The sequence below is a fragment of the Bactrocera neohumeralis genome, chromosome 6, assembly GCF_024586455.1.
Source record: "Bactrocera neohumeralis isolate Rockhampton chromosome 6, APGP_CSIRO_Bneo_wtdbg2-racon-allhic-juicebox.fasta_v2, whole genome shotgun sequence".
In the NCBI taxonomy this organism is placed as follows: Eukaryota; Metazoa; Arthropoda; class Insecta; order Diptera; family Tephritidae; genus Bactrocera; species Bactrocera neohumeralis.
This window is the reverse complement of record NC_065923.1, coordinates 17,631,017-17,658,634: the sequence shown is the minus strand read 5'-3', so window position 1 is coordinate 17,658,634 and position 27,618 is coordinate 17,631,017. Positions and strand designations below refer to the sequence as shown.

At 34.0% G+C, this 27,618-nt stretch overlaps 4 protein-coding genes across 8 annotated transcripts; 2 read left to right on the top strand and 2 right to left on the bottom strand.

Moving 5' to 3' along the window:
* Positions 1–4: 4 nt before the first annotated feature.
* LOC126763531 (ADP-ribose glycohydrolase OARD1) lies at positions 5–14,457 on the top strand. Of its 2 annotated transcripts, none has more exons than XM_050481109.1 (3): positions 5–207; positions 278–452; positions 14,293–14,457. In XM_050481109.1, the coding sequence occupies exons 1-3, from the start codon at positions 86–88 to the stop codon at positions 14,395–14,397; spliced, it is 402 nt and encodes a 133-aa protein (XP_050337066.1). In that variant the 5' UTR covers positions 5–85; the 3' UTR covers positions 14,398–14,457. The 2 variants fall into 2 exon arrangements, with proteins under 2 accessions (XP_050337066.1, XP_050337065.1); XM_050481108.1 differs by lacking the exon at positions 14,293–14,457 and adding an exon at positions 618–868 and having other exon boundaries at positions 9–207.
* LOC126763530 (ADP-ribose glycohydrolase OARD1-like) lies at positions 966–16,158 on the bottom strand. Its single transcript, XM_050481107.1, has 3 exons — positions 15,587–16,158; positions 1,320–1,690; positions 966–1,243 (listed from the first exon to the last, which is right to left on the bottom strand). Exons 1-3 carry the CDS (start codon positions 15,735–15,737, stop codon positions 1,097–1,099), a joined length of 669 nt encoding a protein of 222 aa, XP_050337064.1. The 5' UTR covers positions 15,738–16,158; the 3' UTR covers positions 966–1,096.
* LOC126763528 (uncharacterized) lies at positions 1,784–13,348 on the bottom strand. Its single transcript, XM_050481106.1, has 6 exons — positions 13,111–13,348; positions 8,399–8,512; positions 5,863–6,232; positions 3,365–3,514; positions 2,997–3,299; positions 1,784–2,914 (listed from the first exon to the last, which is right to left on the bottom strand). The coding sequence occupies exons 3-6, from the start codon at positions 6,160–6,162 to the stop codon at positions 2,675–2,677; spliced, it is 993 nt and encodes a 330-aa protein (XP_050337063.1). The 5' UTR covers positions 6,163–6,232; positions 8,399–8,512; positions 13,111–13,348; the 3' UTR covers positions 1,784–2,674.
* Positions 15,168–27,438, top strand: LOC126763527 (uncharacterized oxidoreductase YjmC). 4 transcript variants are annotated; one of them, XM_050481103.1, is made up of 4 exons: positions 15,168–15,352; positions 18,515–18,900; positions 24,728–25,680; positions 26,966–27,438. In XM_050481103.1, the coding sequence occupies exons 2-4, from the start codon at positions 18,660–18,662 to the stop codon at positions 27,122–27,124; spliced, it is 1,353 nt and encodes a 450-aa protein (XP_050337060.1). In that variant the 5' UTR covers positions 15,168–15,352; positions 18,515–18,659; the 3' UTR covers positions 27,125–27,438. The 4 variants fall into 4 exon arrangements, with proteins under 4 accessions (XP_050337060.1, XP_050337061.1, XP_050337062.1 ...); XM_050481104.1 differs by lacking the exon at positions 15,168–15,352 and adding an exon at positions 17,071–17,367; XM_050481105.1 differs by lacking the exon at positions 15,168–15,352 and adding an exon at positions 17,854–18,148 and having other exon boundaries at positions 18,640–18,900.
* The last annotated feature ends 180 nt before the right edge of the window (positions 27,439–27,618 follow it).

Genomic DNA, 27,618 nt, shown 5'->3' with positions numbered 1-27,618 from the left:
CGCGGGAATCCAGTGAATAATTATAATGTATTTGATTTACAAAAAAAATTAATTTAAATTTAAATATTCGGAAACCTTTAAAAACATGTCTATCTGTCAAATTAAGGAAATTACTGGCGACTTGTTTTGCGCGAATGAGAAATATTCAATGGCGCATTGTGTAGCAGCCGATATGAGACTTGGCAAAGGAATTGCTGTAAAATTTAGGTGAGTAGCAGTTAATTTATTAACGTATGACTGAATGAAAAGCTCTCTAATTATATTGCAAACTTTTTAGAAATAAATTCGGTCAAATACCCAAACTAAAGCAGCAAAATGTCAAGCCAGGCGGCGTAGCAATTTTGCAGGACAAGTCGCGCTTCATTTATTATTTGGTGACCAAACAGAGTAGTTGGGGTAAACCTACCTATCAAACACTACACGATTCACTGCACGCAATGAAAATACATATGGTAAGTAATAAATAAGGAAATATAAATTTTGTTGGAGTAGCTGGTTTTAAACGCATACGTTATTTATGTTCAATTTAATGACATTTAAATACACAAATCCTTTTTGCTATTATAACTGCATATTTTTATTAATTTATTGTCTATTGTTTATAAATATCTCGACAGCTCAAAAATGAGATTTATAAATTGGCCATACCGCGTATTGGCTGTGGTCTCGATGGTTTGGTTTGGCAAAAAGTTAAGGATTTGTTGCAAGAAGTCTTCAAGGATACGCCGATTGAAATACTTGTTTATAATTATGTGCCATAAAGTGTTAAGTACAAATATTAATATAACTTATTTATTATAATAAACAATAAGATTTTTAGATGTTATTAAATTAATTAAATTAAATAAATTAAAGTATTGTAATTAAAGCTCCTTTTTGTGTTTTATGTTTTACGCTTTACTATATTTATTTACAAATCTTACAACTTACCTTTTTCTATTTTTATATGCAGAAATAAAAAAGCATTTGTTATAACTTTTTTATTATTTATTTTTTAACAATTATCAAGTCTCATCTAGTAGAAATACCTGCAATGCTCAGCATTAAGTGATATTTTTATTTATTTTAACAAAATAACAAACTTCGCTTAATAGCATTATTTCGGCACAAAATTGTACACAACAATTTCCAGTTCTTCACTGTCGAACACCTTACACAATTCAGCGCTCACCTTGTCCCATTCAAGGCCATCGATGCCGCAGCCAATGCGCGGTATAGCCAACTTGTGCACCTTATTCTTGCGCTATTGAACAAAAAAAAGAAATTTAGAAAAATATTATAATCCGTAATTAAAATAATAAACCCTTTCAACTGCTTACCATATGCTCACGCATGGCCACAAGCGATGCGCGTAAGCTATCATAGGTGGGACTGCCCCAACTTTGTGGCTTGGTTACCAGATAGTAAATGTAACGTTCTTTATCTTGCAACACTGCAACGCCGCCGGATTGTACACCCTGTGCCCGTAACTGGTCCACTTGTCCGTAGATTTGTTTGAACTTTACCGCAATGCCGGCGCCCATGGCAAAGTCCGCGCCTACGCAATGCGCCAGCGAGTGTGTTTCGGGTGCGCTGAAAAGGTCACCCTCAACCTCAGTCAATTTGAATTTCGAATCTGCAGACATGTTTTGGCGTAGTTGTTGTGCGGTAGTGATGTGAAATGGTGCTTGGCTGAAAGTTGTGCTTGGCGCTGGAATTTGTGAAAATGAGTCAATGAGTTGTGTAAAAGATGTGCAGATTTTTTGTTAAACACAATTTTTTTATAAGAAAAAAAGAAAATACGTTTTCTTGGAATGCTTTTAGTTATCAAAGAGTTTTATTTATTACTTTGAACAACAGTGTAGTTAGCAAAAATGTTAAATTACACTTTTTGTTAAAAATTAGATTTCGTGTGTGTGCATGTGTGCGTGTGTTTGACATCGTTTGTTTACATTTGGAATTGTGACAATTTTATTTTTTCTTATCATAATTTGCGTTATCTATGATACCTCATTTTTAATGCATATAAACATACTTAAAAACTAAGAAAACGTCGCTTTGCGAAAATAATTTGGATTTTTGAGAGATTTTTTATACAGTTTAAATGTTGTAAAAATAATATAAATTTGGTTTAAATGTCTTAAAAAATCGATAAAATTTTTTAATAATATATTAAACAATTTAAAATAATATTTAAAACATGTTTTAAAAATATTAGTCTTAAATTAAAAAATTCAAAAAAATTATATATGTGGAATGTAAGCATATATTGCCTAAAAATAATTTAGAAAACTCGAAAAAGTAATAAATGTGCAATGAAAACACATACATATGTATGTATTGCCTGAAAATACTTTTCTGTGTAAATTTTTATTGTTTAATCACACTCTGAATGATATTTTAAGCAAAATAAATAACATTCGTTTTTTTCATTTTTTTTCATCACAAATACACTTTACTCTGCTAAAACGTTATTTTTTCCAACAAAAAAAAAAAAAAACACTTTCAATGTTTGTCCTTCTGGAACACCGCTTTCAGTGTAAATAATAAACTTAAAATTAAGGTTATAAATATGTGGTGTATGAGTAAAATATTATTAAATTAACTGTGTCTCTGTGTGTTTATATGTGGGCGTAAAAAAAACACATTTCACATTTTAACTTAAAATCTTCGCCTGCATCAACTGCCACTTCATTCAAGGAAAGTCTCGTGAAAGCGACATGCGATTAACCATGGACTCCAAAGTGCGCGAGCGTGAGCGTGAATCACGTGAGCGTCTGCGTACTACCTCTGGTGGATCATAGACGTATGCAATGATTTCCACGGCATTATTGCAAAATACGAATTCCACAATGTTCTTAACACGCAACCAACTCAAGCGATCGATGTCGCCACCGAATCTGTGTATAGCCAGCTTGGTCACATTGTTTTGCTCCTAGTTTGCAAAAGAAGAAATGCAAATTAGTAATATCACAAAAAAATAATTTCAATTTGTTTTTGTTGTGCTGAAACTTTACCACATGCTCGCGCATTGCCATCAGCGCATAGTAAAGCGCCGGATAAGTGCATTTCTCATGACTACGTTCCTTGGTTATTAAATTGTAGATATAACGGTTGTTATCCTTCAACACCGCCACATTGCCAACATGTTTATTTTGTTTTTGCAACTCATTGATCTGTCCAAATTTGCATTTGAAGTGCAAGCCTATGCCGCTGGACATGGCAAAGTCGGCGCTTGTCGAGTGCACCAGCGAGAAGTCCTGCGGCGCGCTTAAGATGTTGCCCTTCTCTTCGACAATTTGGCATTTTGGCGGTATTGTCTTGTTTGTATTTGAAATAAATAATTCATTAATATTAAATTTCAGTGTCAGCGGCTTCAACTTACCACCGTTTGATTGTAGCTACAGACCAGTATTTCCACGTTGGTCTCTCTGGCGAATACTGTGCGTATTAACTGCTTGACACGTCGCCACTCCAAGCCGTCCGTGCCACAGCAAATGCGCGGCATGGCGATTTTTGTGATCTCGTGTATGCGCTTTGGGAAAAAATCGGGGGTTCAAGTTCAAAAGCTTAGAATTTTTTTTAATGAAATTTGATATATACGAGTATACGTCATTTCCTGAGTGTCTTATTGTAGTTGAAATGTGTTAGTATTGTGTTTAATCCACTTAGCGGTAAGCCACGGCACGTTCTGTTGGAGTTGGTGGCATTATTTACACTCTTACTTTCTATTACGCATGTCGGTAATGCTCGCATATTTCTATATGCACATACATATGTATGTAAGTGCTATGCAAAAAATGTTCTGTTTAGTGATCGGTTAGGCATCTTTATAGTATATTTTCTATACTGAAAGGATAAAATCATTTATTACCGAACTTTGGGGATCAGATACTCTTCTGAGTCTAAAAAAAAACAGCAATATTGTTAGAAAAGCAAGAAAAAAATAATTTCGGCAGTACCAATGCCCTCCAAAGGAGCATTTCGTATAGCATAAAAGTATAAAAGGACTGTATCTTGATTTTGCTCGGCCGCTTAGTGGTCCGATCTGAACAATTTCTTCGGATTTTGTAGCGCCGCCTCGTATAAATGAGCAGCTTCTTGGGGAGAAAAGGACATATACAAAATCTCAGATCGATATTTCAAAAACTGAGAGAGTAATGCGCATATAAACGGAGACGATAAATTAGCTCAGCTTGGCACGCTGCAAATTTATGCATACCATATGTCGGATCTGCGGGTCTGGAGTTAAATTTTATCTATACAAGAACCTCTAACTCGGCAACAATCTACAACTATTTGGGGAATCTTTTATGTCCCTTATATTGAGTAGTCGAAAAAGTCTTTTCGTATTTCTAGTCATACTAAGGTGAAGTTTTTTTATATTTATAATGAACTTTAAAGAACCAAATATGTACCATTTTGCTCGACCACTTTTTGCCATTTTTCTGCTAGAGACATTATTCCATCAGTGTAAAACTTTTCTGGTTTCTCGGCGTAAAACTGCGACAAGTAATTTTCACAGGCTTCTCTTGAAGCCAACTTTACTCCATTAAGGGAGTTCTGCATTGACAGAAACAAATGGTAGTCCGATGGTGCAAGGTCATGGCTATATGTTGGATGCATCAAAACTTTCAAGCCAAGCTCTCCCAGTTTTTGCCGAGTCATCAAATATGTGTGTGGTCTAGCGTCGTGCTGATGGAAGACGAAGTCGTTTCTGTTGATCAGTTCTGACCGTGTTTTTTTACGATTGCTTGCTTGAATTTCATCAGTTGCTGACAGTAAAATGTGGAATGTGGCTGATTCCTTTTCAATCCCACCAAATACTCAGCATAACTGTACGAGGCGTCAATCGTGACTTTGCGACCATTTGTTGAGCTTCACCACGCTTGAACCATGATCTTTTTCGCACAATATTGTCATATTTGATTCACTTTTCGTCTCCTGTTACCATTCGCTTCAGAAATGGTTCGATTTCATTTCATTTTAGCAAAGCATCGCAGATGTTATTTCGGTCCATTAAATTTTTCACAGAGAATTCATGTGGTACTCAAACATCAATTTTTTTTTTGTAGCCAGCCTTATTTAAATGGTTCAAAACCGTTTGATGATGAATGGTAAGTTCCTCAGCGATGTCATGGCTGCTTATGTGACGGTTCTGATCAATATTTTCCATAATTTCATCGACTTTTTCAACGACAGGTCGTCCAGAGCGAGATTTCACCTTTCTGCTCTGCACTCTAGCACTACAGATATACGACTGCAACGACATCTATTGACAAAATACGATTTTTTTTTTGACTACCCAATAATTTCTTGGCTTCTCTTTACAGGTATGCTGATTTAAATTTATAGTGTATACATCGGAGTTTCATTCTTCAAAATTGAAATTATAACAAAAAACAGTCAATAAAAAATGCTTTTTCCCTTTCTCTCGTTCAATGACAATAACAATATTATAGTGTCTACAACGTCAATTATTTAAATCCAGCTTAGAATCGACTAGATGGACTTAAGAGAACTTGGAGAAGTTTACTTGGACTCTTTTGAAATATTATAGTTCTCAAAATACAGTCCTTCTCAAACTTTGTAACAGCTCATGTGCATTTTTTATGTTTGAAAGTGACATCACCACAATGAAGTACCGTAATCTGCGGTTTTTAGTAGGAAGTCTAAATATAAAATGGTCATATTTGCTGATAATTTCTGCCAAATACAAAACAAAAAATCTTACTTCGCCTATATTCTACCACTTGTTAATACTATACTAGCTCATTTAATTGCAAATCGCGTTGCTTGAAACCGCTAACCGCTTAAATTTTTGTTTTTATTAGTTTGGTATGTCAAAATTGAGAAATGTGTTATCGAAATCACACAAATTACCATATGTTCGCGCATACAAATCAACGCCGCATGCAATGTGTTGTATGTTGTGGTCTCGTAGACATTTTCCTTTGTCACCAGAAAGTAAATGAAACGCGACTGGTGCTCCATAACGGCGACATTGCCCACGGTTATCGGCTGCTTGCTGAGCTCCTCGAAGTTGCCGAAAATCACGGCAAATTGCCAAGCGAGCGTGCCCTTCATCGTATTCAGATCGGCAGAGACGGCATGGGCCAGCGCGTATGACTCGGGCGCGTACAGCAGATTCGTTTTCATTTCGGTTAATTTGAATTGATGCATTTTTGCGCTTATTTCTTATTGACTCTGTGTTCGATATCACAATTGGTATTTCGTCGTAATTTTTTGGCGACTGTCGATGATTATTGAATGGCAATTATTATTATTATTTTTTATGCGACGACACAATAAAGTTGTGCAAAAAACAACATAAATGTATGAATGAAGTAGCAATCAGTTGCCGCCGGCATAAATCATATCGTTAAATGTGGAAGAAAAAGCAAACAAAATTATCGTAATTAAATGAATCAGTGAAAGAATACGCTTAAATACTTTGGAAAGTTCGTGAGAAAAGAAAAATATATAAATTTGTTTTGTCTAGGCAGTGACCTAAAAGACGATAATTGATAGTGGAATGCGAAAACTATATAAAATACGCGCAACAAAACTATTTTCTTTTGAATATGAAAAGTTGTTTGTCATAATTTTAAAACTTTGGACCCTGAATTCCACGAAGAGTTGTATTAAATCTTACCGGAAACTAATTATCATTTACCTGGCAATATAGAATCGTTTGAAATGTCTACTAAGATCATTGACCGGAAAGTTTTCGGCGGAAACGCTCAGCAGGCCGCCATACTTCTTCCTGAACCTTATTTTTTCTAAAAACATACGATGTACGAAGTGTCACTCACGAATTCTGATAGTGTTCTTGGAGTATGACAGTCTTAATTATTAGGATTTTCTTTCATTTTTTGAAGTGCCCTTTTATATAATACTATATCCGAGTAATAAATATAATAATTTTCTTGAAAACACGCCTGGTGGGGAAGGGGGGTTGTAAATTTTTTATAAGTTATAAATGAAAGAAAAATTATATTACGAAAAATAGCTTTATAATCGGCATCCCTAACGCAAATTTTCACATGAAGGGTCTTCGGGAAACTTCGGTAACCGAAACGTGATCTGAATTGATGAAGCTTTTATCTATCATTTATACAGAATACACTCTTCCAACGGCCATTGAGTCTACGTTACAGCAGCGGACCCAGACTTTTCCCTCGAAGAATTGTGTTTATAAAAGAAATTTCTAAAAATATTTGTGTATCGAGTCGCTGTATTGTACCAAATGAGCTTTTATGCCTGCCTGATCAAATATCCAACAATCTACGAATGCCTTGAGGAAAAATTTAAATCTTTAGAAGCAAATAACATTTTAACATAGAATTATATTTAATGTCTTTGTCGAAACTGATTTTGATTCCGTGGTGCTTTGGAAGTATTAAATTTGATCTGAAAAATGCTCAAAAATATCATGATGTCATTTTATGAACGAAAATTAGTACCACTTTCTTTGATAGATTAATTAATCGGCAATGAAGACCCGTACTAATAAAATAATGGTTTAAACATTTTAAAATATTTTTGTCTGTGTCTTCGTTCTTCAACGAAGTGCTTGAAAATCGTCGTGTTGATATCAGAGATAGCAGAAGCTTACGACATTTCATGAATCGAATCAACACATTTCGGTTAAGGTTTTTGCTATAAACCTTATGAATGCTAGACTTGAACCAAAAAATGGTTGGTTGAACAGATTTGAGTAGGGGTCGCAAAAGATATGCTTGAGAACATAGCTGCGGACCCTACATTCATCAAATTCATCACTACTGGTGACGAGATGTGGGTTTATGAATATGATATCGAAACTTTCCAACTCTAACTAATTACGCTCTAATTGAAAGAACCGCGTCAAAGTCGGACACAAATCAAGGTAATGCTGATCGTTTTCTTTGCTTACCACAGTGTGGTCCCCTTATTCGTTCCACAAGCTCGAAAGATCAATAAGGAATAGTATTTGGCAGTTTTGTGGCATTTATGTGAAGTATCGACGCGATTTGGGGGCGAAATCTTCATAGATTTTTCGTATTATACATGACTATAACCGACTTTTTGGACAAACACGAAACGAGTGGCTCAGGGGCTTATAACTAGTGTTTGAAAATTGGATAAGACATTGGCATGCTTGTATCGGCATATTTTGGAGCCGATTTTAAAGATGAATTATAAAAACGAACTTTTTTAACAGTCCGGGTCAAATCTGATCATATGGTATAACAACTATGTCACTTCTGTGCATGTGAAAGCCTTTCATATTTTATATTTTTTCAAATAAAAATTATTACAACTACCATCCATCTTTTTTCTAGTCACTACCTAGGTACATACATATGTACATATATAATTTATATGTATATTTTCGCGCTAATAATAAATCATACGATTGTAATTTTCTACTTACGTGTCCAGTGAACGCCACAAAGGTTTTTGGAACTCTTTTTAATTTGTTATTATTTTTATTTTTTTTTTTTGTTTAAATATAATTATTTGTAGTTTTGCAATCGGTCCGCACACGCTGAAAATGTTGTAGCAACTTTTTCATTAAAATAACACCAGTGACACTTTAATTGTTTTATTGCTATTATTAAATATATGGTTGGTTGAACAGTTGATTATTCGGTTGGGTTGGTTAATTGGTGCCTTTCCGGCTGCTACGCTTGCGTTATCTGTTATGCTCAGTGCTGTTGCTGTTGCTGTTGCTACTACCGTGCTAGTTGATTTAGTACTGACAACACCGAAATACCAATGGAAATGACAAACTAAATACCAGCAACAAACACACGCATACATACATATACATACATACATACATACCACAGTATACTTTTACCAACGAGAAACGACCATCGCACCGAATGCATGACTAGAATACACGCTCGAGACACTCATCAGCGCATATAGATATGTACATATATACACATGTATGCTTGTATGTATGTATGTACTTGTATACAATATATCAGTGGCTCATTGAGCTGGATGACGAAGCCGGCCGGCTGGTCGTCAGACTTGGGCGCCACCATTGGTGCCGCTGGAGGTGCGGAAGTAAGAGGAAGTGGATACATATATACATACACATACAAATTTACAGCTGGTTGCGAGTGCGTACTGTGTTTTTGTATTTTTTGGAGGCCTCTTCAATTCTACAATCTCTATAATTGAGCTTGAAGCTTTCCATTTGTGTTGATGATCTGCTTTGCTTGAAAATGCTTGAAAATATATGCAGTCAATGTCAGCAAAGAAAAACATTTGTGAGAAAGAATTGAAGAATCTACAAAGTATACACAAGCACACTTACAGACATACATGTATACATATGTATATATACATACATATGTAAATAATATCTACTTTTGTGAATGAAGGTAATTACTTCTCAAGCATATTAATCACTTTAAATTGTTTAGTCGCTCAACAGTTAACGGTTATATCGATTTGTGTTGCTTGAATGCGTGTTTATCTGGTGTTTATGGGTTCTAAAAGATAATTGATTATGAAAAGCTACAAATTTTGTTTTGTAAACTTAACCAAGGGAGCTATCATGTGGTGAGAAAGGTAATTAATTGCAACAAATGAGTTTTGTTAAATGTATTTTTCGTCTATTTCAAGTACAAAAAGTTAGTAAATTACTTTTAGATCGCCTTAAAATAAAATGTTTGTGTATGTGTATATATGTAAATATTTGGCAGACTTTCTTTTTGTACGAGTCGATGTCATTCTTCGTGTAATTAGACCTTTTCAAGTTATTAGTCATTTTCAAAATGTTTATAAACTTTTATAAGGAGATTTTCAGACGTCAAGAAATTCGTATTTGTTATGATAGTTATCGTTAAGTTAAATCTATGTCGTGCCCCTCTAAGAAATCCCGATTGACCCCAAAATTTTTCCAATCCTCGAAACAGTTGTTAAAGTCAATTTCCGGTTTAGCCTTCAATGCGCGTAGCGATTCAAGATTATTGTCTTCAATTGAGTCAAGAGGATTTCCACGGAGCGGTCGTTTCGAGTTTGCTGAATACCTAGAAGATACAAGGAGCTGAATCAGGCAAATACAGTGGTTGCGACACCTTATTGGTTAAAATCTCGAGAAGAACTCACGAAGAATCAATGCAGTATGCATTATCGCAGTGCCGGTCGGAAGGAATTCGGAGTGCACCACACCTCGATAAACGAAGAAAACTGTCAACATAACCGTTATTGTTGACCTGTTTCTTTCGTGGTTTTTTCGACTTCGGCTCACCTTTGCCACAATATTCCGCCGATTGATCGTCTGTTTCCGGGTCGTAAGCATAGATCCAAGACTCATCGGTAGTAATAATACGTCTCATGATATCCTGTTAGTCGGAAAGCATTGTTGTTGATTGTTGATTCCACCAAATTGACTGAGCATCATGGAAATTCGGCTTTACTGTTTATTTTGGCTGTTTGTCCTAGTTTCCCATATGATTTTCTGCGTTTAGGGTTGTCGTAATTACCACCAGCATTAACACCACCAACAATGTCAGCCTGGAAATCCAATGCAGGATTGCTCTTGCCAACAAGTGCTACTTCGGACTGAGTAGGCTATTGAAAAGTAAAGTCCTCTCACGACGAATAAAAGCCAAACTTTATAAGTTGCTCATAATTCCCGTCCTGCTATATGGTGCAGAGGCTTGGACGATAACAGTAACCGATGAGTCGACGTTACGAGTTTTCGAGAGAAAAGTTCTGCGGAAGATTTATGGTCCTTTGCGCATTGGCCACGGCGAATATCGCATTCGAGATATACGACGACATCGACATAGTTCAGCGAATTAAAAGACAGCGGCTACGCTGGCTAGCCATTTTGTCCGGATGGATGAAAACACTCCAGCTCTGAAAGTATTCTACGCAGCACCCGCCGGGGGAAGCACAGGAAGAGGAAGACCTCCATTCCGTTGGAAGGACCAAGTGGAGAAGGACCTGACTTCGCTTGGAATATCCAATTGGTGCCACGTAGCGAAAAAAAGAAACGACTGGCGCGCTGTTGTTAACTCGGCTATAATCGCGTAAGCGGTGTCTACGCCAATTAAGAAGAAGAGAAGGGTTGTCGTAATGGATCTATTTTTCATAACCAATCACAATCTCAAGAAAAAACTACTTATTTTTGTATTTTTATGGCGTTCAAGCAGTATTTCTGACAAGCAAAATCGGCATCAGTTTGTATATGTGGGGAAGTTTATTACCAGTTCTTTCTAAATAAATATTAATTTAACAAAAAAACTCTAAATACCTTAAAATAAGTGATTTCCGAATATATGTATATTTGTTGATTTATTTAACTGTTTTTAATATTACTTGTATTTTAGTGATACACCAATTTAAATAGTCCATGGTAATTTTTGAATTTAACTGTTTCTCTAAAAGTGAAAGAATCTAGTTTGTCGCTTAAGTCTTTTGTTTTGACTGCTGCCTGCCTTTTTCCTTAGCGCCGCGATGTAGGCAACTTCTAATGAAGTTCTATTTTTGCGCTACCACAACAATATTTTGAATAATTTTCTCTGCCTTAGTTGTTGTTAGTTGTTAGTTGTTTATAACTCGCTTTATTACCATAATTTTTATACCCTGAACAGGGTATATTAAGTTTGTCACGAAGTTTGTAACACCCAGAAGGAAGCGTCGGAGACCCCATAAAGTATATATATATATAAATGATCAGTATGTTGAGCTGAGTCGATATAGCCATGTCCGTCTGTCTGTCTGCCCGTCTGTCCGTCCGTCTGTCTGTATATATACGAACTAGTCCCTCAGTTTTTAAAATACCGTTTTGAAATTTTGCAAACGTCATTTTCTCTTCAAGAAGCTGCTCGTTTGTCGGAACTGCCGATATCGGACCACTATAACATATAGCTGTCATACAAACCGAAAGATCGGAATCAAGTTCTTGTATGGAAAACTTTAGCATTTGACAAGATATATTCACGAAATTTGATATGGATTTCTTTCTAAGGCAACAATGTAATCTTCGAAGAAATTGTTCAGCTCGGCTTACTATAGCATATAGCTTCCATATAAACTGAACACATAGTTACTAAAAGAAATGCACCTGTGAAGAGTATATTAGCTTCGGTGGAGCCGAAGTTAATGTATTTTCTTGTTTTTTTAATGATTTCGTAAGGCTATACTCAACGTTCGAAGTAGGCTTAGAGAAGAATTGCACTATCTAATGGTCTACTAGCTCTAGTGATTTGACACCGCTGGACAACTAGTGTTTATGCTGATTAACCAGAATCAGATAAAGTTGGCTAATTTGGAAAATATAGAGGCAAGGTTAAACCCCATGTATTGCTTTAACAGCAGTTGGGGTGGCCATATGTCTGAAATTCTGTTCGAAATCGGAATCCCTTTACATACTTAGATAATTTTTGAACTAGTAACTTCAAAGTATTGTCTATTTCAGTCATCTTTCTATATTAATCTTTGTTTTATTTGAAATAACACTCTATACTTCCTCAAAAGACACCCTTTAGCTACTCCCTACTATTCTAATCTATATACACTGTACATACTTACTTTAATTAACTAGGCCTGGGTCTTTACATACACACACATACACAACATTTTTTAACAACAAAAGCAGATAAGATTAAACAATAAGTATATAACCATCTGCACACCCTATTAATCATCATTGTAATGTATTTAACTGTCTTTTTTGACGAAACTAAATTTTTCCGTTGCTAGAATTTTTTATTTGTTTTTTTTTTCTTATTTTAGAAATGCGATCAGTAGGTACTTATACGGTAAATTCTAGCAATGATTATTATGGTCATTCATGTTTTGTTTTTAGTATTTTCTCTTACGGGTTTTGATTTCTGAAATAGTTTACCCACAGCATACAAACATACATGTATGAGCATAACGAGTGTGTGCTCAATGAGAAGATGTCGCTTGAACAGTTTGATTTGTTTGTTGTTTACAAACACTCACACGCATCAATTCGCATTGATTCGCTGTGTCGTATTTGAAATTTTATTCTTAGGCTGATGATCTAAGTTACCGTTAAAGACTAGCCAGTTGATAGACAATTTGAGACGCCAAAGCAAGCAGCCAGCAACCAAACCAAAACAACCGGAATTCACTGCAATTCATAATCACCTAAAACTTCTCGTTTTCTTTCAATTATTGCATTTATTTTTGTATTTTTTTTTTTGTTCTTCACTGTATTTCTTCACTTGCAAATTAACTTGTTAATCACGCTTTTAAAGTTAGATAAAACGAAAAGTACGGAAGACTTGAAATGTTCTGCCAACTGCCGCGGTCCTAGTATTCAATTGGATTCAACAAGTGTCGCTTAACTTGTTCCACTAACTAACAATAAGGTGCTGCACAGCCGACAGCCGAGATGATTAGTGAATAGACACTGGGTGCCCTCTCTTGAATTCTCATACCTATGTGGATAGTATTCTAGTTGCAATTCACAATAGTAAAGTTTAATTTTGGCATTTCAGAATTATATTTTCAACCACTCTAATAATAACTATTACTATTACATTAAACATTTCGATAACTTTATAACTGATATTTATTTAAAAAAAGTAAAAATTTAAGCATTAAACTATCTAATTGAATTTGTGGTGATAAACTTGACACCAGAGCTGACATAATAGCGCTTTAGGGCTCATCAAGGACTTCCACTGTTGCAGTGATTCCAGCCTGTATGAAACCTAAACAACTTTTTCTCTCTAGAAGATAGTGCCAGTACAATGACCCACAGCCAAAAAAAGATTGACAAAGGGTGAGTTGTTTTAAAAAAAACTTTGTTATTACCCAAAATTGTGGTTGTTTATGGGGTTATATGCACTTGTAATTTTGAAAAAAAAAATCGTATTTTTTTTCCATATTTTGAATGTACTATATAGCGATTCGATAATATTGTCTGTAAATTCGAATTAATACGGTAAATAGTTTCGGAGTAACGAGCGTATTTGTAAAGAAGTTCTCGAGCATTTGAAAGTAGGCGGAACCGTAATTCGAAGTTGCTGCGCTTTGAATGCGTTTTTTTCGAAACGATGTTTTGAAAGTCGATGAGGAACCGATTGACTTGAGATTTTCACAGGATCTTCTTAGATACTTTTGTCAGGTAATGATCGAGGGAATGAAGTTCTGATAAAAATTTCGATTTTTTAAGTCACTTTAAATTGTAAATTTTCGTGCAAAAAAAGATTTTTTTTGTTGGGAAGCAGCCATTTTGTCTGAAATCAAAATTTTGACAATTTCTTCGATCATTAGCCGTACTAATCTATCCTAACAGTAATCCTTTTGGTATTTTTATTTCAGATAATTTGGATCAGAGATATCTTCCTCACCGCCAAACACTTTTTAGAGGACTTTCAAGAGGTCTTCTACAGGAACGACGGAACCCAATGTTTTTATTTTTATTGATAGTGTGCTGTAGTATATTTCGTAGAACGAAAAAGTAGTGGGCAAAATCTATTCTAGTCTTTTGCATACCTAGTGTGAAATTAAAAAACAAATCTATTTTTCTCAAAACTGCATTTTTCATTTTCACCGTGTAAAATCAAGTATATCTCGAAAAATTGTTAATTTTTTATATGAAAAATATTTTCTGTGTATTTCTAAAATACACATAAATATACCATGAAATTTTTAAAATAATTGAAGGAGTTTTTTTTTTTATTCCCTAAAATCTCCGTTTTAGGTACACTAGCTGAGCACCTTAACAAAAAAATTGTTACCTGACTCCTTATATTCCTTACCACACCATTTAAATTGTAATATGAATGAAAAATGCTGGGAGCAGGGTTCAAGGACAACTGAATAAAATTGAAATAACTTTTTAAATCAATTAGTGATAATAGTAACTAAAGTGGTATTAATATAAAGCAAAAAATCTTCAGAAGTTATATTTTAAGTACAAAATATTATAAAATGGTTAATATTATTGAATAACTATGAACGAAAAAATTATATTTAGACGAATTATACAAAGCATTATATATTCCGTTAACACACAATTAGTTATAAAATACATATTTGGTGATTTTTGTGCAAAATTTTGTTACTTTTTATAGTTTAACAGTTGGCAACACTATTTAACAGCCTCTCTTAGCTGTGCTCTCCACTCTATTGTGAATGTGCGCACAGAATTTGATGTTCAAAACAATGATACACGAATCACGAACAAGTTTACGCATAAGGCGATAACACGAAATTAGCGCCAAAACAAAAAGTGAATATAGTTAATTTTATTATTGTCTCGCTTTTGCGGCAACAAATACATATTGATGTATGTAGCGCTTTCGTGTGTGATTTTGTGGTTCGTAGGGCTGTTACTTGGCAAATGTTGCAAAATGTCAACTACATTGCATAAGTACAGGTATAACGGAAGAGAGGCAGAGGCGGAAGCGCCCCCATTAGTCTACTTCTACAACTAAATACTTATGTATGGGCACAAAGAACCAGTTCAAGTGGGGTTGGGTAAAAGCTGCCTTTATTATTTATTAGCGTGGGGTTAGATAATAATTAATGCATATACATACATGCATTTCAATGCCCTAAAAGGGTGCTAAGAAAAACGTATTACAAATATAGTATGTTTCTGGGTACTTACGCAAAATTAGTAGTTTGTGTGGATGTCGTCTCTTGCCTAACACTGCTGAATTTGCAGTCAGATGTGCGGCTGTGCTTAAGTGCGGCTTATAAAAAGTTTTGCAAACAATAGAATATTTATTTAATAAAGCAAAATTACACCTTCCAAACATTTACTTTTAATTATTGCACAATTATCTATTATTAAACGCCAAAATTCCTTAATTGCACTTATTGTCAGCGAATTTGTCGGTAGTTGGCGTTCCTGTGTCGCCCACTTACGCGAAAGCACGAAGGTGAACCGCAAACGTAAAGAACAACAACTCAGACCCGCTAATTCGCGTTTTTATTATATATAATATTTATTATATATTTATTTTCACGACTCCGCGCCGAGCAGCTCTTTCGATACGTTTCGCAGTCAATTGCGGATTAACTCGGTTGTAATTAAAAATTTACTACCGAACTGTCTAAGCGGAAAGCAAATTAGAGTAAAGCGACGCGTTATGTTTTTTATGGTGTCAGAATTTTATATTATTTTGCTTTGAACATAAATATGTATATTTTGTGTGTGTGTGTTCGTGAGAAGTTCGCCGTAAAATGAGAATTGACGTCTATGTTGTTTCTTATCGCAAAGTGGCTTTGCCAACAAGCATGTGCGCCAAAGCTGTACAGTGGTGGCAAATAGTGTTAGCTTTGTTGCTTTGGGAGAAAAGTTTTGTATTGCACACTTATTGTGAAAAAAATCTTAAATTTTGACAAAAAAATAAAATTTTTACTAAAATATTCAAATGAATACATATAAAAATACAATTTTTTTAATCTTCAAAGAAATGCTTAAATTATCAACTATCACTGCTTAAGCTGAAACACATTTTATTTGCATTTCCGGTCTGAGAAGCGTAGTATCTTAAGTTCAGTATCTTGTCGCCATATACCTTTTTGCTCTCACATATATTCAGAGCCCATTGAAAGCACCTCACACGTTACGTTGTGAAAAACACTCTGGAAAAATCCGAACTCAAAGACTATATCTGAGATGAAATAAGCGTACATGAAAACCCGTCAGTTGTTGGGAATCAGTGGAGTTCTTAGAACTTTTCATATTATGAGATTTAGACGTTGTCTTGTGGCCGGAGGTCTAGAACCATCAGCTTTAATTTTTACAGTGCGAGCGCGCCAAATTTGTCGAAAACATCGATTAATGGCTTTAATTACTTCCATTTTTGAAAAATATTATAATAACCAGCGTTTCATTTAGAAACTTTTGTGGTTCCTTGATCCCGTGGCCGTTCTCCAGGAGGACGTCCGGTAAAAGACGTCTGGCAATGATGACGATTTTTCAAAATTATCATGAAACTCCAAACCCAAAAAAATTATTATTACCCAATAAACCCAAAACCAAAAAAATTATTATTATAGTGGTAATGACCAAAAATTAGGACATTTTTTTATTATTGGCAAAATGGTGGGTTAAAAAAATCATTTTTTTGTGAAAAAAATTACACTTCAGGGTGGCGTAGAACTCAAAAATTGTATACAAAATCCTATTCGTTCGATCATTATCTGACAAATATATCTAAGGATTGGACCAGCCACCTCGGAGATCATAAACTGATATCGAAGAAGATCGTGTGATAATTTGAAGTCGATCGGTCCAGCCGTTTAAGAAAAATTTTGCTCATTGGCTCTGAAAACAATGTTTCGCGAAAACCCGTTTAAAGTTTTGAGCGCCAATAACAACAAGGAAACAAATACGCTCGTATTTCCCAAACTATTTCCCGGATCACATTCATATTTCCGGTGAATATTCTATAATATATACATACATATACATCTCTGAACCTTATTAGCCTTTTTAATTTCATTTTCTAAACCCACACAATAGTTGTAACTTAAACAGACCTTTTAAAGTATTGAAAGATTAACCGGTCCACATGAATCCCCAAACCGCAATATATACATACTTGAAAGCTAAAAATACTAAGTATTGATTAAATTCCATATACTCATTTCCGTACATATATGTACTACCCACATAACTCTACATAAATAATTTCAAAATGCATTTTAAATTTGCTCTGCTCGCCATCAACCAGCGCACATACATATGTATTCACAATAGCTCAAGAGACTGCAAATTCGCTCGAGTTCTTTCTAGTGACCAAACGTAAATTTTTCTGTGACTTTTACCACAATTGAAAATTGTAACAAATACGTAAGGTATATAAACAAATAGTAATACTTCGTAAGCGCTTAAGCGAGCAATTTTTCAAGAAAGAGACTACAGGGAATGAGCGAATGTATTTTAGTTTAGCATGTTCCCGAAACGTTTCGGCGATGCCAATGTTCTCAACGAAGATTACATAGTTGGCTGTGCGGTCATACAATACATATGCTCGTACATGTTACTTGTATAATTTTTAGCATTAGACACGGCAGTCATCAGTGGGCAGTGAGAGCTGGACGCGGGCGCTATACCGTGTTTACTGTGGTTTGAGCATTTTGATTCTTTTTTTTTTACTGGTTGCTGACTTTACGACTACTCGCGTGCCAGCGAATATTGAAGAAATTTTTTAGCGAAGTGAGTTTTAAAGTGCAAAAATAATGTTTGGCCCTAAAGTTGAACTAAATTCAGACACGTATTTGTGAAGAACAGGCTTAGAGCGAAAAGTAAAAAAGGCGGAAAGTTAAACCAAGAACTTTGTCGAGTGAACATTTTTTGCAATTTTGTTTCTATTTATATATAAGTGTTTAATACTAATTATACTTTTTGTATAAACTTATTACTGGTGCCAAATACATGTAAACTCATACAAGTGTGCATGGAAATATTAAAGAACAATTAATACTTAATTTAATTTATCGTCTCTCGTTCTCTATCTCTCTCTCTCTTTCTCTCTATGCTTGCTTAACGTCATCATTCAACAATTATTCTACAACTAACTAGCGAAAAAAAACAACAAACCCGTCACATAATCATCACAGCTGATTAGTCTCTCAGCAAGACAAAGTGCTAATTATTGATAAGAAATAGTTGCTGTGTCTGATTTCGTATTTGATTTGTCTATTCAGATCTTAGTCGCAACAACAACATGACATCTTTGACTTTCTTCAGCCTACCAACACGCACGATCAATAATGCACAGTGGCGTTGTTCCTCATCTGTACTTATCAAATATTTACGTGGCAATGTACAAGACGATACGTCTAATCAGCTGGCCACAGCTGTGTTCACCAGAAAGTTCAATAGCTTAACTGCAAGCGGTAAAATGTTTTGTGGAAAACTAAATCAGCTGACATCTGTGTCGGTGGCTGCGGAAAATGTTTATAATGGTGAGTAGATTATTGGAATTTTGTAAATTCTCTGAGTGCCTTGTTATTCTAGAATTTGTGAAATAAAGAGAATTTTTACGCTCTTAGTTATAGCTTAACATCTCATTAAGAAAATCGGTGCCAAAATGTGGTTTAATATTTATTTTTTGTTTTTGTAACGGGTAATTATAATTGAAACCGCATTTACTTAGAACTGATTGTGGTCTTCAAGAAACATTTTTTTCGGAGAAAACTTTTTTGCTTTGCATTATTTTGACTGTATTTTCTAAAAATTACTCAGACCAGACTTGAATTCTACCACAAAATTTAAAAGAAAAGTGATTTCGTTAAATCAACCCTTGTACTTGTTATCTTGGTGCTCTTAAGTATTAAATTTACATATACATAAGTTATTCCTGACTTCACATTTTATAATTAGTTTGCTCTGTATTTTTATTTAACTCTAATGGTCGAATAAATATCTTATTTTATGTTCAAACTTTTTGAAATACAAATTAATTTAGTTTAGCAATTCCTTTAAGGTCTCTTAGTACCTTCTTCTTTAGCCTTACGCATCACATAAAAAACATTGCCTACAATTAGGAGTAAACAATTAAAGATAAAAATAAAACGCCTGCTTTTTATAGTCAGCCTCAGTATGCCTAACATATTAGTCACATACTTAGTGCGAGTGATAATTCATTATTTTTGTATTGGATCCAGACAATATTTTACGTAAAAAGTTTCACTGTATGCAAAAAGTTATTTATGTGTGTGCGTTTGTATATTTTGGGGCGCATATAATTAAAAATTTTGCTAAATCTATTACATAACGAACACGAGATCACGAGTGTATTATTGTATAAACAACAACAATGAAATCAGGAGAGAGAACAATATTAAAAATTCACGGTTCACACGCTTTATTCACGATATTATCGATGTTTAACCACGCAGCAAATTGAAGTGTTAGAAAATTATATGTGTATAAACGTGAAGTAGTCCCTCAGTTTTGGCGAAATCGATTCCAAATTTCGCACACGACCATTTCTCGCTGAAGAAGCTGCTTATTCATCGAAACCGTCTATATTGGACTACTGTAGCGTATAGCTGCCATACAAACTGGCCGATCAAATTCTAACTCTTGTATGGAAAACTTTTTTATTTCACCAATAAACTTCAAGAAATTTAGTATGTAATATTTTTCAAAGCAGCGCTACAATCTCCGAACATATTCTTCAGATCGGAACACTATAGCATATAGCTACCTTACTAACTAATCGATCAAAATAAAGTTCTTGTATAAAAATCATTGTACTAGACGAGATATCTTCACGAAATTTGGCAAGACAATGTTACAATATCCGAATATAAAGATTTTCGCAGCTTGTTTTTTAAATTTTTCTGTAAACTTAAGGGGGTATTCTTGTCTAGGATTTTGAAAAAACCGATTTTGCATATCTTGAAAGTTTAGACTTTCAAAAATATGATCTTGGAAGGATTTTTCAAAATTCGACTTATTTTCGGAGATACAGCCGATTTTGTGACGTGGCGTCCGTGTTCACTAGAATTGTCTCTTAAACTTTAAACGCGTTTTTCTCAAAACTGACTTTTTCGGAACGATACCCACCATTTCTCAGGTTCTACTGGACCGATTTACTTGACATTTTTATAGAGTCTTCTTTATAGGTTTGTCTATGGTTGAAACTAGCCCCATCCTAAAATTTTTATTTTTTTATTATTTTTAAAAAATTCAAAATAAAAAAAAATTTGGAATTTTTAATACTGCATAAGTTTTTTCAAGCAAAAAATTTATATAAGTCGTGGAAATTTAGTTGACTTAACTAAAGGCCTTAGCGTGCTTTACCCATACTTCGCTTTTAGCAACTAGTTTAAAATCAACCTCGAAAAAAGTAGTTAAGAACCAGTGTCTCTTGCTGACACTTAAAAAATTTTCACTACAATGCCTACGGCATCCGTTTTAAACGCAAAATACACACACAAATACACGAATATCTATTATTTGGCACATGTTATTGTTCTCCATATGTATTTTTTTCATTTTGCGTATTTTTTGTTGGCTGATCGTCGCAGCAGTAAATTCTAAGCTCTTTACGTAAAGTAAAGTGACGCACACCCCTTTCTGTGACACTTAAGAATACATACATATAACTTTCCTATGTACGTATTATTGCTTTTGAATATTTTTTATCTATAAATATATGTATATAGAAATACATGTTTGTTTGTAAATGCGCTGGATAGGTTTGTTCATGGGAGGCTCGTGCGCGCTCTTAATTCTCAAGTTCAAGGCTTTAATTTAAACAAATTGTAAATATCAATCACTACCTTAACCTTATAGGTTTGGCTGTGTGTTGGCACGTTTGTAATTTGTCTTAATTGCTTGAGTGTTGAAGTGTTATCAGTTGTTCATAATGAATGAGCACCTTATTTGTTGTTCAAAGTTTCTTAGTAACAATAAATGATTGCAATTTTGCTATAAAAAGATATTAATGTTTTTTTAACCACATTTTGATGCCACTTAAGCAGAGGAACTTAGTACAAATTAACTTTTATTAAAAATTCTTGAGATTTTAAGGTATATACAAGTATATTGTGGCTGCTTTATCTTTAAGTCGTTAATTAATTTTTATAAAAATACTTAAAAAGTACATACACCTCACCACCTGAATATTAAGTTCCACTAAGCTGCTATCAAAGCAAAATCAATAAAAATTATACAATTAGCCTACCATAAATGCAAATACAGTCTACATACATACATATTCACGTGTATGTCTAATGAGGCTGATAAAATTCAATTTATAAATAAAATTAGCATTATCTTAAAATTCGCAAGGCTCACACACATACTTACGATATATACAGCGATGTCTGGGTGAAAATAAATATTAAATTTTATTTGTATTCAACACATGTTTTAAAATGTTCATAGAAATAACTACACTTGATTAAAATTATACAATATTTATATACAAACAAGTAAGGACGTGCTAACTTCGGGTGCAACCGAACATTTTATACTCTTGCAACTTACAAGAATCAAAGCCAGGGAAATAGCTTAAGGTGTAAAACCTCAACCTGAGAATCGATATCCAAGCAATTTTGTATATCAATATACTGTATATGTATAACTCCTATACTGACAGACACATAAGGAAAAAAAGACGTAGAAAAGCGAAATCCATTATATGTAGTAGTATAAGGCAGTTGGTGTAGTATCGAGCAGATTTTATCTATTTTTCCATATACCACACAATATTGACATGTCACATACTAAGAAACAAATCATATAGAGTAAAGTCAGCCGGATGTTCGAAAATCCTGATATTAGTTATGTATATAGGCGCTATGTCAAGTTTTTGCAAATTTTTTTTTTATTTTAGGCACAAAGATACATTTCTATGAGTAAAATACGTTTTCTAATTTTCGTTAAGATAACTCGTATATTGGTATCGAAAGTTCGAAAATCTTTTTATTAGGTATATGGGGGCTAAAGGAAGTATTGGTCCCATTCAACCCATTTTTGACATACGGACAAACCATTGTCAGAGAAGTACTATCCCTGAGTTTCAATTATATATCTCAGACACTGACCGATTTAACAAAAGTTAACTATAGGTACCAGGGTCCACTTATTAGGTACCTAGGAGCTTGAACAGCTTTTGTTGGATTTAAACAATTTTTGGTCATAAGCTGGCACACGCTAAAAACATTATTCGTGCAAAGTTTTATCCCGTTATATTGTTTGCTTCTTGATTTGTGTACTGGAAACCGAACGAATCAAGTAGAATATAAAGTTGTGCTGTATGAGAAGTAGGCGTGGTTATTGCCCGATTTCGCTCATTTTCAAAGCGTGATATGAGAATATGAAAAGAATGTCATTTTCCAAATTTTATCGAAATCGGTCAGTCGGGTCACGAGATATAGGATTCACAAAAACGTGGGCGGTGCCACGCCCATCGTCCAATTTTTACCACGGTTCCTATAAAGCCTTTTTACGTTTCTGGCGCATTTAGTTATCGATTTTTTCAGTTTTGAATAGTACCGTTATATGGGGAGTGTGTGGGGTTTTCATCCGATTTCATCTATTTTCACACTATCGGTAGGGGTTCTTGTAAAATTTGTGCTGGACGAATTTAGTTGTTGTAGCCTTAGTAGTTTAGGAGATTTGTATGTTAAACTTATTTAAACTTTTTCAAACTGCTTACGCGATTATGTTCAGCGCGCCAGACGTGACGTGGCGCCTGTCCTTACTTGGTCCTTCCAACGATGTCTTTTAATTCGCTGAACTATGTCAATGTCGTCGTATATCTCCCCAATGCGCAAAAGACCATAAATCTTTGAACTTTTCTCTGAAAACTCGTAAATATCGGTTGTTGTACAAATACAGTTTTTTATCTTAATTTAGTGAACATCAAAGAACATCCGTTTAAAAGCGTCGCATTTCTCCACAGGGTTGTGTGCTGGGCTTGGAACCCGCCACGTAAAAATGCCCCCAATGAAAAGTAAACAGCCTTTGCTATTATAAACTCGGCTATAAGCGCGCAAGCGGTGTCTACGCCAACAAGAAGAAGAATAGTAGCGATCACGTTGGCTTCAAGGTCTTAAAGAAATCTTGTGTTTGCTGAGTGTAATCCAATTGTTATGAAAACATGTAAGATAAATTTGTTCGAAAATGGTCCTCTATGACAACAACAATATATTATACGTTTTGCGAGCTTTTACAGTAATTTAATTTGTGGTATTGGATATCAAAGACTGACTTTGTATGCCCCGAACAGTGGATTAACCCATGTCCGTCTGTCTGTCTTTAAATTTTACTGACATCCTTTTCTTCCCAGAAAGCTGCTCATTCGTCATAACCGTCGATATCAGATCATTATATAGCATATAGCTGTCTTACAAACTTATCGATCAAAATCAGGTTCTTTTCTTGATCTTGTAGTATACCATAGTGTGTAGAAATATGTTAGCTTCAAAGATTTTCTTCAAATCACGTTATTATATTTATAAAAGAAGATAATTATACATTCTTAGGTGCATCGTTCTCAGGTCTAGTTCAGTACAATTTTTTTAAAATTGTTTTGCTTCACTTAAAATTTTCTTAAGGGAACACATTTTGAGGATATATAAAATTTAAAATATGTTTTGTATGTAGACAAGTACTTTTTAGTGAGAGTGTGCTAGAAAGCTTTCTGACGTCTGAAAAATGTACATATGTATTTCAAAAACAAAACACTTTTCTATTAATATAACATGTCTTTCCCTCCATAAGTCTTTTTTTTAGAATTTTCATAGAACATAATAAGTGTATACTTTATTTTGAACTATTGTGTAGCAGAAACTTGTATGTATGCATGTACATAGCAGACCTAAATAAGTAACGCACACATGCTGCCCATTTGTGGTGCTGCCAAGCAGACTTCTGCTCATGTTGACATTGTTGTTTTTTTCGCATACCACGACCCTTTGCTCAATTTTTTAAGCAAAGCCTGATAACAAATTTTTTTAAACTTTCAACGTAAAATAACCAATTTAAAAGTAAAGCAAAAGCAAACACACACATACACGCAAACCAATACATTGGTCATGTACAGTAGACCAAACAAACACACTACCCTGCGCTCTCCCTGCGATTTGCAACACACTCATTTATTTGCGAGATTTTAACGAAAATATCAGTCAGCCAACCCAACCGATTTCATTCGTACGCGGACAATCGAACGCGATCGTCGCATCCGTTTTACTGGCTCGATTTTTTGTGCAATAAAAAAGAGTAATCTTAAACTTTTCGCCATAAAAGAATTCGTTTCATTTGTTTCAGATAACCGTCGCATTTCTCACCGAAAAATGTCGAGTGTTCAGCAACCCAAATTGGTGGCGGTCGCCGAGTCCAAACGGTTCATGACCGACTGCTTCTTGGCCGTCAACGTGCCCAAGGATCATGCCGAGGCCATGGCTGATCTGCTGGTTGGAGCCGATTACCGTGGTCACTTCAGTCACGGCATGAACCGTCTCGAAATGTATATTAACGATTTGGCAATCAACTCGACCGATGGTGGTGCCATACCCGAAATCCTAAAGGAAACTCCCTCCACTGCGTGGGTGGATGGCCGCAATGGTTTGGGCGTAGTTGTGGGTAATTTCTGCATGGATTTGGCTATTAAGAAAGCGAAAGCAGTTGGTGTCGGTTGGGTATGTGCCAAGGGCTCGAATCACTATGGCATCGCCTCGTGGTATGTGCTGCGTGCACTGAAGGAGGGTTTAATGGGCATTACCACAACGAACACATCACCGCTGATGGCGCCAACACGCTCAAAGGAGGCTGCCTTAGGCACGAATCCAATATCATTCGGTGCACCCGCTAAGGATGATAAATTCCTATTGGATATGGCTACCACTGCGGTTGCGGTGGGCAAGATCGAAATACAACGTCGCAAAGGTGATCCCCTGCCCGATGGTTGGGCGCAAGATCCAACAGGCAACCAAACCAACGACGCTGAACTGGCTTTCAGCACAGGCTGTTTAATGCCGCTCGGTGGCCCGGAAATCTCCTCCGGTTACAAGGGTTACGGTCTCGGCGCTATGGTGGATGTACTCTCTGGTGTCTCGGCGGGTGCCAACTACTCGACGAAGGTGCGCAAGTGGACGCATGCGGGCGCAAATACAGCGGCCGATTTGGGTCAAGTGTTCATTGCTGTGGATCCCAATTGCTTCGCGCCTGGTTTTGAAGATCGTATGACTGACTTCAACGGCCGTCTGCGTGGCTGCGAACCGGTGAGTAGAAAAATATGCGTGAATAGTAAATGTTTACGACAAAAACTAAAAGTATTAAATATTTTCTTAAAAACATATTTTCGTATGAATAAAAAATATATTTTTTTTAAAGAAAATTATTTATTTAAAACTAAACATATATTTTCCTGAGTTTAAAATATTTTCTTACAAATGTTACATGAAAGAATACATAAAAATATTCTTTTTAAAAAAAAATATTAAATTATTAATTCTTAAAAAAAAATATTAAATTATTAATTTTTTTAATATTAAATTAATTTTTTTCAAAAAGAATATATTTAATTGATTATTTTCACATAAAAAAATTAAAAGAAAGTGATACAAATTTTTATTAATTTTTTTCTGTAAATTATTTAAAATTTTTTGAAAAAACATTTGTTAGTATTTTTTATAAAAATATTTTTTTTGTAAATAATTCAAAATTTCTCGAAAAATTTTTTTTAAGATATTTACTTTATATGAAATAAATCAAGTTATTATATTCTTTCTTAAAAAAATTATTAAAAATGTTTATAAACAATACGGTTTGCGGATTACCGATAATAATAAAATTTAAATTAAATTTTTTTTATTTAAATATATATTTTTTTAATTTAAATATTTTATTTAAAGCCAAAAATTTTTTTTATAAAATTCGTAAGAATATTTTTAAAAACTTTTCTTTTAATATTATGATTTATGCTGTCTAGCTAAACATAATAACTTACTTATACATATTTCCGAAGATAAAAATAAATTACATAATTTTTTACAATAAAAATATTTTTTTTATATAGCCTTCTGTTTTTGCTAAAAAAATAACTTCAAATATATTTAAACCAATTAATTTAAGAAAATATTTATAGAAGAAATTCCAGGAAAATTAAAAAAAAAATAAATAAAATAGTAAATTATTATTTTTTTTACTAAAAGATAATTTTATTAATTACAGTTAATTTTTAAATAACAAATTAAAAAAAAGTTTATTTAAAATATAAATATTTTTGATAGTAAAAATTAAATTGAAATATCTTTTTTAAAATTACTTAAAATAATTAAGAAAAAAATTAAATTACAAAACTCTTTTTTTTTTAACTGTGGAAAAGTTTTTAAAATATTTTAAAGAAAATAGGAAGAAAAAAAAAACAATTAAAAAAATATTTAAAAAATAAGAACTAAAAAAAATTGAGAAAAAAAATTGTATACAAATAATTAAATAATTTTTACTTAAATTAAAAAGTTATATTAAAAATAATTGAATAAAAATTGATTTCCTTCCTTACAGACCGACCCCTCCAAGCCCGTTTTGGTTGCTGGTGACAAAGAGGACTTGAATATGAAAGCGGTGGACAAGGCTGGCGGCATCCAGTACTTGGAAAATCAACTAAAGACTTGTGCGGCTTTAGCCGAACGCTTAAATATTAAACCGTTAAGCTTTAATTAAGTAGCAAAAGACAAACATACATATATACGTTATGGCTTTACAATCTTTGCATTTTATATACATATGTATCTGTAATTGCATTTGCTGTATAATCTAAGCCGGTCTAACTGGCAGCAAGTACACATAACGGTACAGTGTACGTATGTTAGTGCTAACATATCCATGATGTGCCTATTGATTATAAAATTTAAGATGTAAATTATTACTTTTTTGTTATTGCATTTTTAAGCGCATTTCACTTATATATAAATCGTATTTTTTTTTTAATTCTAACAAAGAACCAAAGTAATATAAAAAATTTTACAAAAAACAAACGAGCTTTTTGATTGACGGTTTAAGATAGAACGCTGCAGCGACTAAAGCTTTTAATTAAAGTTAGCTTTTTATTTGCATTACACGTACATACATACATGTTAGGGTGGATCAGAAAAAAATATTTTTTTTATATTTTTTAGTTTTTATTTTTTTCATTTGTTTAAAATAAATTTAATAAA

Coding starts and splice junctions, on each gene's coding strand:
- LOC126763531 (XM_050481108.1), top strand. CDS start 86: ATGTCTATCTGTCAAATTAAGGAAATTACTGGCGACTTGTTTTGCGCG. Junction 208..277: donor GGAATTGCTGTAAAATTTAG/GTGAGTAGCAGT, acceptor CAAACTTTTTAG/AAATAAATTCGGTCAAATAC. Junction 453..617: donor ACGCAATGAAAATACATATG/GTAAGTAATAAA, acceptor ATATCTCGACAG/CTCAAAAATGAGATTTATAA.
- LOC126763528 (XM_050481106.1), bottom strand. CDS start 6,162: ATGCATCAATTCAAATTAACCGAAATGAAAACGAATCTGCTGTACGCG. Junction 3,515..5,862: donor TTTGTATGCGCGAACATATG/GTAATTTGTGTG, acceptor TTTTTCCCAAAG/CGCATACACGAGATCACAAA. Junction 2,915..2,996: donor TGGCAATGCGCGAGCATGTG/GTAAAGTTTCAG, acceptor TTTGCAAACTAG/GAGCAAAACAATGTGACCAA.
- LOC126763530 (XM_050481107.1), bottom strand. CDS start 15,737: ATGTTTGGAAGGTGTAATTTTGCTTTATTAAATAAATATTCTATTGTT. Junction 1,691..15,586: donor ACACAAACTACTAATTTTGC/GTAAGTACCCAG, acceptor CACAAATTCCAG/CGCCAAGCACAACTTTCAGC. Junction 1,244..1,319: donor TGGCCATGCGTGAGCATATG/GTAAGCAGTTGA, acceptor TTTGTTCAATAG/CGCAAGAATAAGGTGCACAA.
- LOC126763527 (XM_050481103.1), top strand. CDS start 18,660: ATGACATCTTTGACTTTCTTCAGCCTACCAACACGCACGATCAATAAT. Junction 18,901..24,727: donor TGCGGAAAATGTTTATAATG/GTGAGTAGATTA, acceptor CATTTGTTTCAG/ATAACCGTCGCATTTCTCAC. Junction 25,681..26,965: donor GTCTGCGTGGCTGCGAACCG/GTGAGTAGAAAA, acceptor CCTTCCTTACAG/ACCGACCCCTCCAAGCCCGT.